The following is a 13,665-nucleotide window of genomic DNA, read 5'->3' as shown; positions in this document are numbered from 1 at the left end:
CTTGCCGCGAGGTTCTGACCCCGCGGTGGCGGCGCCCGGGACGGGCAGCGCGGGCGAACGCGCCCGGGACGGCAGCGCCGCCCGCTGCTGGTGCGCCGGCGATGCCCTCGGTGCCGGCGCTGTGCAAGGACATCTCCCGCGCGGAGCTCAAACAGTACCTAAGGAGTATTCGACGGAGAGCGGCGAGAAGCTCTTTGCCGCCGCCAACGTGGACATGCTCGAGCACCTTCCCATGTCCACCGTCTACGAGGCGTCGAAGAGCAGCGCCAAGTGGGAGACGGTCGCCAACATGCTCTTCCCCGACAGCAAGGCGGCGTCGGAGATCTTCTTGATCAAGGTGCGCGAGGCTAAGAAGGCCGAGACCGAGGCGGCGGCGTCGGCCAAGAAGTCGAGCAAGGTCGCGTGGAAGGAGGACCTGCTCGCGGCGAGGCGGGCGAAAGAGGCAGAAGAGGCGGCGGCGCGCAAGACGGCGGCACTGGAGCGCGCCCCGTGGTGCCTGAGCACGCCGGTAGGCGCCGAGCCAGAGTGCCGAATCGCCACCCCGTCATGGCACGGCGTGAGCTGCGCCTGATTGCGTGAGACGCAAATCGGAAGGGTGCCGAAGTGGCTCTCCTCGTGCGGGCGGCGACCGATCTTGTAGGCGGGAGGGTCCGTGCCCTCGACTCTGTCGAGGGAAGAGAGTGCCGTTTTGGAGCCGTCCAACGCCTCGAGAGCCCAGTAGGCCATGCTCTGGCGGGCTCGCGAGCGGCGCGCACCGCGGTACAAGCCGGCGCGCGGCGGGCGCTGGCTGGGAGCCTATTCACACAGTATTTTTCGCTTCGCTGCGCGGCCTGGGAATAGGTAGGTAGGTGGGGCACGGAGCCTGGCGATTGGCGCCCGCAATAGGTAGGTAGGTAGGGCGTTTTGGTGCGAGTCGTGGTAAACAGACCCCCTATCCGGGTAGGAGCCGGAACCCTGGCGTCATGGCTTCCGAACCGCGAGCAGCAGCAGGCGAGCAGCAGGGCAACCAACTGAGGCGGATTTTAAAAAGAATTTGGAGTCAGAGTGTGCGTCGTGTGCGTGTCTGGTGTTAGTAGTTAGCTCCGAGGAGAGGGGGCGCTCCGCCGCTAGGGGAAACCCAAAGCGCAGACCGTAACCCTCGTGCTAGTGTTTCTTTAAATGGCGTGATAGTTTCTGCTCGTTGCACGTTGGTGCACCTGCACGAAAAGAAAGAAAATAAAAGCATGGGACGGCACGCCGTCACCCTGAACTATCCGAGACAGGCTTTTCCTGTGAGAGTTTACTCGCGATCTCGCGATCCTGTGAGAAACGGTAGCGCAGAGACCTGAAACGGTCCGGGTGTAGACTCGGCGATTGGTCGGCTGACTCGGGTGACCTTTGCGGCGACGATTGAGGCGACATGCAGCGCACTCACAGCGGTCGCTGCCGGGGCGGAAAACGTAACCTCTGTAGCGGAGTGGCCCGATGATCTTGTTCCTGCCAAAGTGGCCGAGGCGGGCGTGCCACAGGCCGTAGTCGGCATATGGTCGGACGGGCGCACAGGAAGCTTGTGGCGCTCCTCGGGACCGATGAGGGTGGTGTCGAGGGCGTCGAAGACGGAGCCGCAAACGGGGTCGCTGGAGGCGTCGTCGGTGTCCGCGGCGAAGGCGTCGGAGATGATGGGCTCGGGCGAAGTCGTCGTGTAGACGAGGAGGGTTCGTCGGATGCCGCGCCACAGGCGGCGGGCGGCGGGAGCGAAAGCGAAGAGGCGAAAGGCAGAGGAGGGCGGTGAGAGAAGGCGTCCAACATTCGTGCGAGCAGGCAACTGGACGGGCTCGAGAGCTGGCGGCGGCGGCGGTGGCGGCTCGCAGGAGATGATAGCGAGCCGGTAAAGTGAAGAAGGAGTGATGAAGTTATCAATGAAGATCCGTGCCCACGAAGCCGAGGTGCTCGTGGTGGGTGCCGAAGAGGAACAGACGGCCGCAGAGATCATCCGGATCATGCTGCAGGGCTGCACGGCCGAGGTGCCGAGCAGGCTTCCGGCCGAGGTGCCGAGAAGACTTTGTGCAGGGGCTCTGGCCCTGCCCGCCACCACAACACCCCGCAGGTGTCCATGGTGCTGGCTACCGTATCGAGCGCTAGCCGGGAAGCTGTGCGGTCGCATCGCAGCGACCGCACCAGCACTCACGACGGCCGAGTTGCCGTCGATCTCCTCGCTCCGCGATCTCACCGGAGGTACTCCCTTAATGTAGGTAAACCATAAAAGTAGATTTGAATTCGTCCACGTACGGCTTCGTGAGTGGTTGGGGTGGCCTCAAGCATCCCCAAGGGAGCCTCTGCGGTGCCACATAAGCAGCTTGGTGATTGTCGAGACTTTAAAGGATTCGTTTGAAGAAACGCAACAGGCCAGACACTACTATGGTCACACCAGTAAACCATAATTCGACTTTGAGGGATCATATCTCAAAAAGCCGGTAGATAACAGAGCATTATTGTTGCATATTTATACCACATAAGGTCAAACTTGACCCCACAAGCACAAGCATCAAGAACCCGATGCTCCGGCTCGACTGTGCCGGCACACTGCCTCCTCGCGCCAGCTGCTCGCAGGCCGTCGCGGCCCGTGGTGCACCAGAGAGAGAGGTCGACGCGTTGCCCCCGCCGGCGACCCCGCGCGGCTCAGGCCGGCCAGAAGGTGTCTGGTGACGGCGCCGTGGCAGGATTGCGGAGAAGAGCTCGCCGAACGCGAGCAGAAGATGGCCAAAGTGTGCCAGCGCGAGAGCCTCGCGAGCGGGCGCAGAAGGAGCTCGCCGTGACACGATGCCGGGCGGTGGTGGTGCTCTGGCGACTGTGCACAGTGGGAAAAGTCAGGCTGCAACAGGGCAGCACGTTGGTAGTGCCCTGCTGCAGCCTGGCCTGACATGCACAGGGCGAACAGAGACACTACTGACATGCACAGGGCGAACAGAGACACTACTATCGTCCGGCGCTCGTCGTCGAATCTGGGCCAACTTCGACCGCCGCCACAGCTCGCCACGAGCACGCAGCGACAAAATGTTGACTGTACGGAAGTTGAGGCTGGTCGAGAGGAAGAGGCTGCCGTGCGAGCCGGCAGCAGGCTGGCTCGGCGTGGACTGCAGCGGCGACTTTTATGGGCTTCTCTGTTCATAGTAGCGTGCACGCTACTATGGTTTACCCACATTAAGGGAGTACCATGTAGTGAGCTGTGAGCTGTACACGGAGCGAGGGTCTGTACCGAGGCGTACAGGAGCGATCACACCAAGATCACCATCGTCCTGAAAGGGACAAAGCTATCGTCCTGAAGGACCACGACGAGACGCCGTCCAGGACACATCCCTCTGGAACAAGGCATCTCGACTATCGGACAGTACTCAACAGGGACATCTCTCTAGATACACGAGTGGGGTATTCACACTCCCAACAAATCCCGCCGACCACCAGGCCGCGGGATGATGTGTGCGTGGTCATGTAGTGGGTCTCGGAAGCTCCCCTCTCGGGCTAGGGCAAGTGCGGGGTCCAACTGTGCAGACCGCCGCCGGCTGCGTGTCCGCCGCCGGCTGCGAGTCCGCCGCCGGCTGCGTGTCCGCCGCCGGCTGCGAGGCCGCCGCCGGCAGCCGCGAGGCCGCCGCCGGCGAGGCCGCCGCGGCCGCTTCGAGCACGAGCGGCTGCAGCGAGAGTAGGTGGGCCCTCCGGTCGCTCAGCACGAGCACCTTCCTGCCAGACGCCGCGAGCGCCGCGACCAGCGCAGCGACGCGGCGCGAGCGCCGCTCGTCCTCCGCAAGGGCCGAGACGATCTCGACGCCGCTGCCGCCGCCAACAGCGTCGCCGCCGCTGCCACGCAGCCGCCGCACACGCACCCTCCTTGCGGCGGCTGCACCACGCGTGGCGCTGAATGCGGTGGCGCCCATGAACCAGTGCAGAACCTGGGTCAGGCCGTCGGAGCGCGTGGCGGTGGCGGAGAGCCCGAGCAAGCGGCAGCCGACGCCGCCGACGCCGAAGAGGAGCGAAGAGAAGGAGCGCGCGCAGATGTGGTGGCACTCGTCCACCACCACGTGACCAAACCCGCCGAGCGAGTACTCGTCACCTCGGCGCGTGAGGGACTGCAGCATCCCCACCACGTCCGTGCCGTGCACCTCGGCGACGTTCTGCTTGATCCGCCCGATGCGCGCCTCCGGCAGAAAGTGGCGGATCCGCTCGATCCACTGCTCCACCAGGAACTCCTTGTGCACGACGACGAGCGTCCTCTGCCCGACGTCGGCGACGAGCCGCAGCGCGCACACCGTCTTGCCGCCGCCGCAGTAGAGGCTGAGGATGCCGCCGCCCTCGCGATCGTACGCCTCGCGCATGGCTCGCACCGCCTGCTCCTGCAGCGGCGTGAGCGAGCCCCGGAAGATCAGCGTCGCCGCCTCGCCCGCGCACAGGGCTGGCCTGGCCGCCTCGCGCAGCGCGGGCTTGAGCGGAAAGTGGCGCGGCACAGAGATCAGGTGCTCCGTCTCGCGAAACACGGCAAAGGGCGGCGGCGCGCCCCATCGCGGGTTGCGCGCACTCTGCTGCACAGTCAACGCAGCTCGCAGCTCGGCGAGGTCCTCCTCCCCGAGCAGAGCCTTTGCGAGCCTCAGGCCTCCGAGCCCGGCGCGCCCAGTTGCCACCGGCTGCTGCGCCGATTCGTCCTCTTCGCTGTCCGCGCCGCGCAGCACGTTGCTGCGTCTCTTGGGCATGGCTCTAGCACCCTGTGTGGCTGGGGACCGGGAGGCGTGGTAAGCCGCGAGTAGATCCGCCGCACCCCGCCCCCCGCCCCAAGGCCTCGCAACGATTGCTGCAGCGCGTCCTTCAATGGCCGCGCTGCTGACAACGCTGGTCTGCCTCGTCTTGGCGGCGACAGCGGCAGCGCCGCCGCCGCGCTACGCCGTTGAGGTCAGTCGCACCGGCCCTGGAGGGATGAACGTGCTCTTCGACTCGGTCCACCACCCAGAGACGACGGACTTTGCGCACAACTTTGGGCCGTCGCACGTGCGGCTGCTGGACGGCGTAGACGCGCTAGTGATCCGGAGCTGCGTCCACCGTCCCGGCTGCTCGACACCGGGGAATCCCGACGTCGTCACGCTGGTCAAGCGCACGGTCACGGGGCCGGTGGACCTGAGCAACCTGCAGAGCGAGTTCGAAAAGAATTCGCTGGAAGGTGATCTTGCGGCCACAGGGCGCGGACGAGCAGTGCGGCGTTCAGGATCCTCGGATCACAGTGGACCGTCGCACAGGAACGTACCTCATGGCCTACACAGCGTACGGTGACGGAACTGCTAACCCGACCGCCTGCAGCAATGCCACGGCCTGTGGCCCGACCTGGCCGCACTGCTCGCGCTGCTGCAAATCGACGAAGACGAAGGTGGTCATGTCAAAGACCCCGGAAGTGGCGTCGTCCTGGGTCCGCGTCAACCGCACCGGAGACGTAGGCTTCGACGCCAAATCGACCGCTACGCTGGTGCGCGATACACCGCCTCACTTCCAGTGGACCGGCACCGGCTCGGTGCGCTCGTGGCAGTCGAACGACTTGCTCCACTGGACCGCGGCGGAGGACGCAATCGTGGGCCGGCCCGGCAGCTTCGACCCAGGCTACTGCGAGGCGGGCGCTCCACCGGTGCGCCTCGCCGACGGCAACTACTTCACGACCTACGACACTATCATTGGCAGTCAACGGCATGTGGCTGGGCTGCCGGTTGGGTAGTGCTGAACGGCAGCAACCCGCGCGAGGTGCTCCAGCGGGGTGGCGAGCCGCTCGTCGAGCCGACTCGCCCGTGGGAGCTGCAGACGCCGCCGCAGTGGAATTGGACGCAGGCGGTCCAGGAGGGCGGGGTGCCGATGATTGGCGCGACCAACGGGCTCATGCCATTAGGTGGTGATGTGTTTTTGGCTTGGGCGTGCGCCTCTGATTCGGTGGTGGAGGCGTTCGAGGTGCGGGTGACGAAGTGGTAAAGAGTTTGAAAACAAAATGTGGGCACGGTCCACGGATTGACTCTAACGACACACAAACCCTCTCACTCACACCTCACAGAGTTCAGACACAGATTCACATGTTCAGACAAAGGTTGACAGAATTGGCACGGTAAAAAAAGATTACGGAGTGCACACATCGCCTTTGCTATGACCATCAACAAGGCGCAGGGCCAGACGCTCGAGCGCGTGGGCATTTACCTTCCGGAGCCTTGCTTCACGCACGGGCAGCTCTTACGTGGCCGCGTCGCGAGTGGGCCTACCCGACCACCGGTTCGCCGTCCCGATCGACAAAGATACCGACACCTTCCGCACATGCAACGTGGTCTTTCGCGAGGCGCTCACCTCAGGAGCGAACAACAAAACGTGTGAGTGTTAGAGTTGTTTGGTATTGCTAAAAATCTCTCTCTCAGGAGCGACCCGAACACAGCCCGCCGCACCCCGCCGAGTTTGATCGTCACAAAACAGATTCCTGCCGGATTGCTCTTGTGTCGCGTCAAAAAGAAAACCCAAGGGCATCGAATTCTTTTCCCTGTTCTTGCTGACATTTCGCCGTCAGCCAGGTTGAGATTTTTTTGGTTCTTTATCTGGGAAGCCCAAGCATTTCGGACCTGGATTCGACACTTCAGCTTGGTATAGTATCATTGTACCTTCTCTGGGGAAAGTTATTTAGGACCACCCCCCTACCGCCGCCCAGTACGTGCTCCGCAGCTGAGCCCACGCACCCCACAGCAGCTCAGGGACACAATTAGCTCGCATACGAGTGCTGGTACGCACAGCTCGACGCGTACTCGAATGCTGCCACTGTCATTCTAGCCGGCGAGCGGCGGCGTCACAGCGTCGACTCTCGCATCGCGATGAGACGCACTGCTTGCCCAGACGCGCGCTTTGGCGCGCTCCTGTGGTGCAGGAGGAAGGCCAGCGGTCGTGCTGCGCAGGCCCGGCCGTCTGGCTGAAGGGAGCAGCAGCTGGCGCTCAACAGCAACGCTGTCGAGCAGCGCAGGCAAACCACACTCCCGCCAAACCACGTGTCATTTCCCGCCAAGATTTGGCGCCAAAATGGCACTTTAGTGTCCACCTAGCCACGTGGTCGCGGCCTGAAGCTCCAAGCTTCTGGGAGTGAGGTCCCACATCACAGGGCTCCATTTGGCTCAGTTGAGGCACCGTCCAATCGTTCGCCGATGTCCGAAACCGGGGTGGTCCTAAATAACTTTCCCCAGAGAAGGTATGCAAGATCATACCCGTTACCCCAGGGCTATACCCTGATACCCTCTTGAGAGGACCCGCATTGGGCCCCTAGAGGATAGGCTGATACCCTGGTGGGTTACCCTTCACACCGGACACGACCCCCCTCTTCACACCTCTTCGCGCGCTGCGCGCGCGCCAAGACAGACAACGCGCTCGAATGAGCGTCGCGCAGGAGGGAGGCGAGCGCACCACTAAGCAATGCGCTGGGCGAGGAGGGCGCATTGCGCGCGCAACAGCTGGTGGGCGCGTGGCGCGCGGGTACGGCGGAAGCGCAAAGAGTTTGAATGATACCGGGGCGGACCGTGCGGGAGGGCTTGGTCCTCGGTGCGAGGTGTGAATTGTCGCTTCGCTGCGCGGCCGCCGATGATACCTTGATACCCAGCCGAGATAAGTCCCCACAGAGGCCTAGAGCATACCTTGATACCCCCTCGAGAAGCATACAATGATACTATACCAAGCTGAAGTGTCGAATAAGAGGGTTCCACTCTGACCTGTTCCGACCCTGATCCGACCTCTCTCGAACACCGACCTGATCCGACCGTGTTCACTTCGAACACGGTCGGATCAGGGTCGGACCAGAGTCGGAACAAGGTCGGGAAAATCCCTCCCTCCCGCCGCCGCTGACCCCTGTTCCGACCGGTCGGATCAGGTCGGATCACGGTCGGAGTTCACAGGCCGAGCTCCGAGTTCACAGCCACGTGCCGCGTACGTCCCGTTGCCGTTCAGCACACCATATACATGTGCACTGCCGCCACGCCTGACACGGACACTGCCCCTCGCGCCGACGAGCCGTGCGGGCCTCCGTCGGCGGCGTCAGACGAGCTGGCGGTGACGACTGCGACGCCCGCTGAGGCGGCGGCGGCGGAGGCGGCGGCGGAGGCGGCGGAGGCGGCGGCGGAGGCTGAGGTGCCGCCGCCGGCCGAGGAGCCGGCGGCGGAGACGGAGGGCCCGGCGGAGGAGGAAACGGCTGCGGTGGCGCTCCCGGGAGGCGAGCCGGCGGCCGAGGAGGAGGCGGCGGACGAGGAGGTGGTGGCGGCGGGGCAGCCGGCAGGCACGGCGCCCGAGGTGCGCAAGTTGCCCAGCACGACTCTCTCAGTCACGCTGAAGGGCGACAAGGCGCAGCCGGCGATGACCGCGGACCTCTCCAGAAGGCGGGGCGTGAAGGTCAAGACCTACTCACGCACCATCGCGCTGACCATCACAGCCGGCACGACCACCACGCTGCGCGAGCTCGCGACTCAGGGCGCTCTCAAGATTCTGGGCCCACGCGCGGCCGAGGTCGCGTTGCGGCAGGAGGGTGTGCTCCACGCCGAGGACGCACTCGACGAGCCGGTCAAGCTCGACACGTCGGTCGTCTTCTCGCCACCCTCGACGCCCTCGACTGACCTCGTCCTCATCGTCTACCTCGATGCCGAGATCTTCCGCGACGCGTTTGTCGGCAAGGTCAAAGCCGACAAGGAGAGCTTCGAGGTGACGACACCTGCCCAAGTGCTTCCCTTCACACACTGCGTGCATGACTGAGACTGCATGTGTCCCCGCCCACAGAGCAACGCAAAGGCCCACTCGATCAACATCCAGCAGGTGGAGATTTACGAGATGAGCGGGGTGAACAAGACCAACTTTCTCGCAGGGATCGGCGCCAGCGGGATGGACAAGGCGCCGCTCAACTGCTGCAACACGGAGAAGATCGAGACGTGGCTCGCCAAGTACAAGGGGAAGATGGAGAAGCTGCGCGCCGACCTCCTCGACCTGCGCCGCCGCAAGCAGGAGGGCAAGGCGTCTACCGCCAAGAAGAGCACCAAGCGGGCGCTCCCTCCTGATGACGATGACGACGACGATGACGAGGGCGGCGACGACGACGACGACCACTCCCCCCTCCCCTCGCTCGAGGGCACGGTCCCGACGAGCGGCGTCGCAGCGGTCCCACACCTCTGCGCCGACACTGCCTCGCATGTGATGGCGACGCTCACAGGCGCTCTGTTGCCGCGTGCATAGGTGTTCAACGAGGCGGCAAACTCTCTCTTCCTGGCCTCGCTTGCGGCCTGGTCTGCGGTCGACGGCAAGGAGCGGCGGAAGTATGAGAAGCACTTCCTCGAGAGCGCCACCCAGGCGGAGGTGGCTGATAAGTTTGGCATGGTTGGCATCACGCTCCCGCAGGTTACCGCCAAGTTCCGCAACATGAGGTACACTGATGAAAGAAAAATCGATTTCACGGAGCTGTGCGCGCCTCATTCGGTGGTGAGAGAGTGCCCGCCTCGTTTCACCATGTATGTGCTGTGCCCGTCCGTGCGGTCGGATCATGGTATGATCCAACCCTGTTCGAACGCTGCCGAACACGGTCGGATCAGGGTCGGACCAGAGTCGGAACAAGGTCGGGAAAAAGGGCCGTACGTGGGGCAGCTCATCTGTTCCGACCCTGATCCAACCCTGTTCCGACCGTGTTCGAACGCTGCCGAACACGGTCGGATCAGGGTCGGACCAGAGTCGGAACAAGGTCGGGAAAAAGGGCCGTACGTGGGGCAGCTCATCTGTTCCGACCCTGATCCGACCCTGTTCCGACCTTGTTCAAACCTAACAGGGTCGGATCAGGTCGGTGTTCACATAAGGTCGGATCAGGGTCGGAGCAGGGTCGGAACAGGTCAGAGTGGAACCCTCCTTCGAATCCTGCGGTGGCGACGCCCGGCTGGGGCTCGCCTGCTATGCTCGCTCTCTCAGCCCTCTCTACCTCTTTCCTAGTCCCCGCGCTGCGCGCCAGCCCGCCGCTCTCCTCGCTTCCAGCGCAGTCCGCCGGCCTGTCGCCCGCGCCGCCCGCTGTCGTTGCAGAGGCGGCTCGCCGCGGCGGTGGTGTGGTGCGGATGGAGGAGACGGAGGGGCCAAGCGAGACGCTACAGGCGCTCGGCGTGGCCGGCGGCCTGACGGCCTTCTGCTTTGCCTTCTTCTACGCGCTGACGAGCGCCGGCGTCGACGATGTGGTCGCCGGCAACCTCTTGCTCGTTGCGCTTGCCGCTGCGGGCGCCGGCCTCTTCTTCTTCGACGGCGGCGCGACGCAGGCCGCCCTCGAGGCGAGCGCGGTACCCATCACGGCTGCGCGGTACTCGCGCTTGGCCGTGCTCACTCATGCGACGGCGGCAGCGGCGACAGTCGCAATTTCCCGCAGGGCCGCTGCGTTGCCTCCACCTGATCTTCTGGCGAAGGCACCTCTTGCGCCGCAGCAGCTGAGGGAGCAGGCGGCGGTGCTCTACACACCGCCGCCCGTCAAGGGCACTTCAACACCCGATCAGATCGGACTGGCAGAGCACTTGAGCAGGAGCGGCGCAAAGTTCTACGGCGCGTACTGGTGCGGCTTCTGCCTCAAACAGCGCGCGATGTTTGGCGCCGGAGGCTCACGGCGGCTGCCCTATGTCGAGTGCGCAGAGGGCGGCTACCAGGCGGACGCAGCGCTCTGCGAGGCGAGGCGCGTTACGGGCTACCCCAGCTGGGAGATTGGTGGCAAGCTGTACAGCGGCATGAAGTCGCTCCCCGAGCTGCAGCGCCTCAGCGGCTTCAACCCCGCAGTGCAGTTCCCGGCGCCCGAGCCGCCGCCGCCGCCGCCGCCGCCGCCGCCAGGCGGCTTCAAGCCACCCGAGGTGGAGACTGTGTCCACGAGCTACACGGTCGCCCTCGCCAAGCACCTGCGCTCGAGCGGCGCCGTGTTTTACGGCGCGCACTGGTGCCGCTTCTGCGGGCTGCAACGCTCGCTCTTCGGGCGCGAGGCGGCGCGCCAGCTTCCCTACGTAGAGTGCGCCGCCGACGGCTTTGGGAGCGAGGCCACCCGCTGCCGCGCCGCGCCGGAGGTGCGCGCGTACCCGAGCTGGTCGATCGGAGGCAAGTTCTACTCCGGCTACCTGCCGCTGCAAGAACTGGCCAAGCTCAGCGGCTTCATGCCGCCCGCCGCCCCGCCCGCCGCCACCCCGGCGGAGGGCCTAGGAATAGACTTCGGGAGCGCACCGCCCGTGCAGCGCGCCGCCGACGAGGGCTGCGAGCTGCCCAGTCGGGGAGTGGACGGCGGTGCTGCCGCTGGACCTGGAGGTGGAGCGGCGCCTGGCTGCAAGTGACGCGCGCGCTCGACGGGCCTCGGACTATCGACATAAGTGTCCTTGGCGGGGTATACTATAGGATCCGACGCCACTCAGTGCTGGTCCGCTCCACCACTCTTCTGACGCTTCCCACCACCATTCGAACGTCCTAGCGAACGTCCCCCGATGACGTTGCGCGTGTCTGCACCCCCACCTCCCCATACTTTTCTGCGTGGGTCGCTCTCCGAGAGCACGCCGGGCGGCAGCTCCTCCGTCGACCAACAGAGCACGCAACCCTCTGGCGGCGTGACGCGCTTTCGCAATGCCGGCCCGAAGCCGCCGCAATACCAAAACGAGACGAAGGGCGACGTCCGGATGCCGAGCGCGGCGTTGGTGTGCCCGTGTGTCTTGGCCTTCGCGCCACCCGAGGTGAGGTCCGACCGCCGCCCTCGCGGCGTCCAGTAGTTGTACCGCTTTCTCGGCGCGATGTAGAAGGGCTGCGTGTCGGCCGTGCCGTGGGAGCGGCCCAGCGCCGCCCAGTAGTAGTCCTTGGTGTACACCCAGTTCGGCATCAGCGCGAGCCACGGCGTGCCTGAAGCAGCACAGTGGGCGAGCAGCCGCTCGGGGTGCGGGTGCGTGTAGGGCGGGTTGGTGAGCAGCACGTCGTGCTCGGGAAGGTCGCCGCTGTCGAGCCGCGCGTAAAAGTCCTCGTTCGCATTGTGCACGTGAGGGAAGCCCAGCGCGGCGAGGTGACGAGCCACGGCACCGTTGCAGTAGTAAGGGTCCCAGATGCGAAGCTCCTCGGGCGGCACGCCGCGCTTGCGCGCCACCAGGCGGAGCAGGCTGACAATGTGCGCGTAGGCCTCAGGCGCCGTCTCGCAGTGGTCGTCCTCGGCGGCACTGAAGGCGAGAGGCTGCGGCACAGGGTGCGGTACCGACGGCTGCCGCGCCTCGCCAGTCGCACCGCCCGCTGCCTCTGACGACGACACAGCCTTGGGGAGTGGCACAACCGCGCCGGCCTCCCATCTGCCAACGGCGACGAGGGCGCCGCGATCGTCACGCTCGCTCGCGTAGACGGTGCCGTCGGCCGCCCTGAGCAGCAGCTCTCCACCCAGCACCACGCCCTGCAGCTCTGCCGGCTCTGCCGGCTCGGGAACAGCCACCTCTTTGAGCCTCCGCTTGGCCGCCCGCTTGGCCTTGCGCTTCTCACGCTTCTTGCCGTCAGGCATTGACAAATAAGCTGTGGGCCGCTGTTTTCACGGTGCTCAGACTGCCCCCCGGTTAAGATCTCGTGCAAAACTCTTTTTCCCACCTTCAAGTACACCCCCAAGACTTCCCCAAACCGCCCAGGATGAGCTCCTGAGGTGCCAGTCCGCCCGAGATATGACCGGTTGAAGTTGGGGTTCCACGGTCAGGATGGTAGGGTGCCCACAGGACCCAAAAAAAGAAAGGAAAAAAGAAATGGGGCACTCCCGATCGCAGCACTTCATGTTGGATAGTCGAGATATTGAGAGTGTGACTAGGAGGGAGGGACGCTGGGGATTCTCAAAGGTATACCCTTGGAATGGCCGGATCCAGCCTTAAAAGTACGAGATCGCGCGCGCTTCGCGCACAGCACCGCCTGTTCTCCGCGGCTGAGTGACGACGCGTGCCGTGTGCCAGCAGAGTTGGGCGCGCGCGGCGCGACGGCGCCCGCGAGGGAAGCGCGGGTGCAGCGGCCGCCGGCGGCCGTACCGCTCGCCAGCCAGCGCAGCAGCGGCCAGCGCAGCGGCCGCCGGCGCAGCAGCCAGAGCAGCCGGTGCGCGCCTTGCGAGGCGAGTGCTCCCCCCCGGCCCCCTTGAGCCCCCCGGGCGGCAGTACTCGTTCGAACTTTGCGAGCCGTGCGCGCGCCGAGGCGCCCGCGGCGCGCGCCCGCCCGGCTGCCAGTAGGAGGCGGCGCAATATGGCCTATAGTACAGCCCTTAGGAGGAGGAAGAGGCTGGCTGGCAGTGCTGTATGCCGCCGAGGGGCAGTTTTGGGGTGCTGTCACGGGCCCAGGGGGCTGCAGAAGGTGTCCGCAGCCGGGACAACCCGCCCCCCCAGTCGAGGCCGGTCGAAGCCCACTTGACCACAGCCATGAGGAGTCCTCTTGGTGCTCCTGGCGGCCGTTGGAATGGCGAGCCCGCCCCGAGGGGGGGGGGGGGGGGGTCTTGCTTGCTCCACACCGAGCGCCATCGGTCCGGACCGGCGTGGTCACCGAGGGTCGGCTTGCACAAGGTCTGTGCCGCGGGCGCTCGGCGCCACGTGCAGTGTCACGCTCGTGCTCGCGCGTGACAAACCGGGGAACCCTCGTTTCCTATGTACTCGGAGCCCTCCACTGTACGCTGGTATGGCG

At 65.2% G+C, this 13,665-nt stretch overlaps 7 protein-coding genes across 7 annotated transcripts; 4 read left to right on the top strand and 3 right to left on the bottom strand.

The window, feature by feature from the left end:
• Positions 1–101: 101 nt before the first annotated feature.
• Positions 102–571, top strand: EMIHUDRAFT_206588 (hypothetical protein; the record flags this gene model as incomplete). Its single annotated transcript, XM_005776954.1, has 2 exons — positions 102–110; positions 179–571. 2 exons carry the CDS (start codon positions 102–104, stop codon positions 569–571), a joined length of 402 nt encoding a protein of 133 aa, XP_005777011.1.
• A 583-nt stretch (positions 572–1,154) lies between these two features.
• On the bottom strand, positions 1,155–1,981 carry EMIHUDRAFT_206587 (hypothetical protein; the record flags this gene model as incomplete). Its single annotated transcript, XM_005776953.1, has 4 exons — positions 1,155–1,173; positions 1,244–1,299; positions 1,376–1,444; positions 1,541–1,981. The coding sequence occupies 4 exons, from the start codon at positions 1,979–1,981 to the stop codon at positions 1,155–1,157; spliced, it is 585 nt and encodes a 194-aa protein (XP_005777010.1).
• Positions 1,982–3,253: 1,272 nt separating this feature from the next.
• On the bottom strand, positions 3,254–5,155 carry EMIHUDRAFT_450526 (hypothetical protein; the record flags this gene model as incomplete). The annotated part of the gene is made up of 3 exons (XM_005776952.1): positions 3,858–5,155; positions 3,660–3,773; positions 3,254–3,298 (listed from the first exon to the last, which is right to left on the bottom strand). The coding sequence occupies exons 1-3, from the start codon at positions 4,716–4,718 to the stop codon at positions 3,254–3,256; spliced, it is 1,020 nt and encodes a 339-aa protein (XP_005777009.1). The 5' UTR covers positions 4,719–5,155.
• A 2,449-nt stretch (positions 5,156–7,604) lies between these two features.
• Positions 7,605–9,418, top strand: EMIHUDRAFT_450525 (hypothetical protein; the record flags this gene model as incomplete). The annotated part of the gene is made up of 3 exons (XM_005776951.1): positions 7,605–8,706; positions 8,782–9,014; positions 9,394–9,418. Exons 1-3 carry the CDS (start codon positions 7,975–7,977, stop codon positions 9,416–9,418), a joined length of 990 nt encoding a protein of 329 aa, XP_005777008.1. The 5' UTR covers positions 7,605–7,974.
• Positions 9,419–10,520: 1,102 nt separating this feature from the next.
• On the top strand, positions 10,521–10,781 carry EMIHUDRAFT_58974 (hypothetical protein; the record flags this gene model as incomplete). The annotated part of the gene is made up of 1 exon (XM_005776950.1): positions 10,521–10,781. A coding segment is annotated over one exon (261 nt), but the record flags the coding sequence as incomplete, so codon positions are not given.
• A 78-nt stretch (positions 10,782–10,859) lies between these two features.
• EMIHUDRAFT_58356 (hypothetical protein) lies at positions 10,860–11,156 on the top strand (the record flags this gene model as incomplete). Its single annotated transcript, XM_005776949.1, has 1 exon — positions 10,860–11,156. A coding segment is annotated over one exon (297 nt), but the record flags the coding sequence as incomplete, so codon positions are not given.
• A 248-nt stretch (positions 11,157–11,404) lies between these two features.
• On the bottom strand, positions 11,405–12,520 carry EMIHUDRAFT_206581 (hypothetical protein; the record flags this gene model as incomplete). The annotated part of the gene is made up of 1 exon (XM_005776948.1): positions 11,405–12,520. The coding sequence occupies one exon, from the start codon at positions 12,518–12,520 to the stop codon at positions 11,405–11,407; it is 1,116 nt and encodes a 371-aa protein (XP_005777005.1).
• Between the last annotated feature and the right edge of the window lie 1,145 nt (positions 12,521–13,665).

Source organism: Emiliania huxleyi, assembly GCF_000372725.1.
Source record: "Emiliania huxleyi CCMP1516 unplaced genomic scaffold EMIHUscaffold_27, whole genome shotgun sequence".
Classification (NCBI taxonomy): domain Eukaryota; phylum Haptophyta; order Isochrysidales; family Noelaerhabdaceae; genus Emiliania; species Emiliania huxleyi.
Note: the sequence above shows the minus strand (reverse complement) of the source record. Positions and strands in the feature narration are given on the sequence as shown.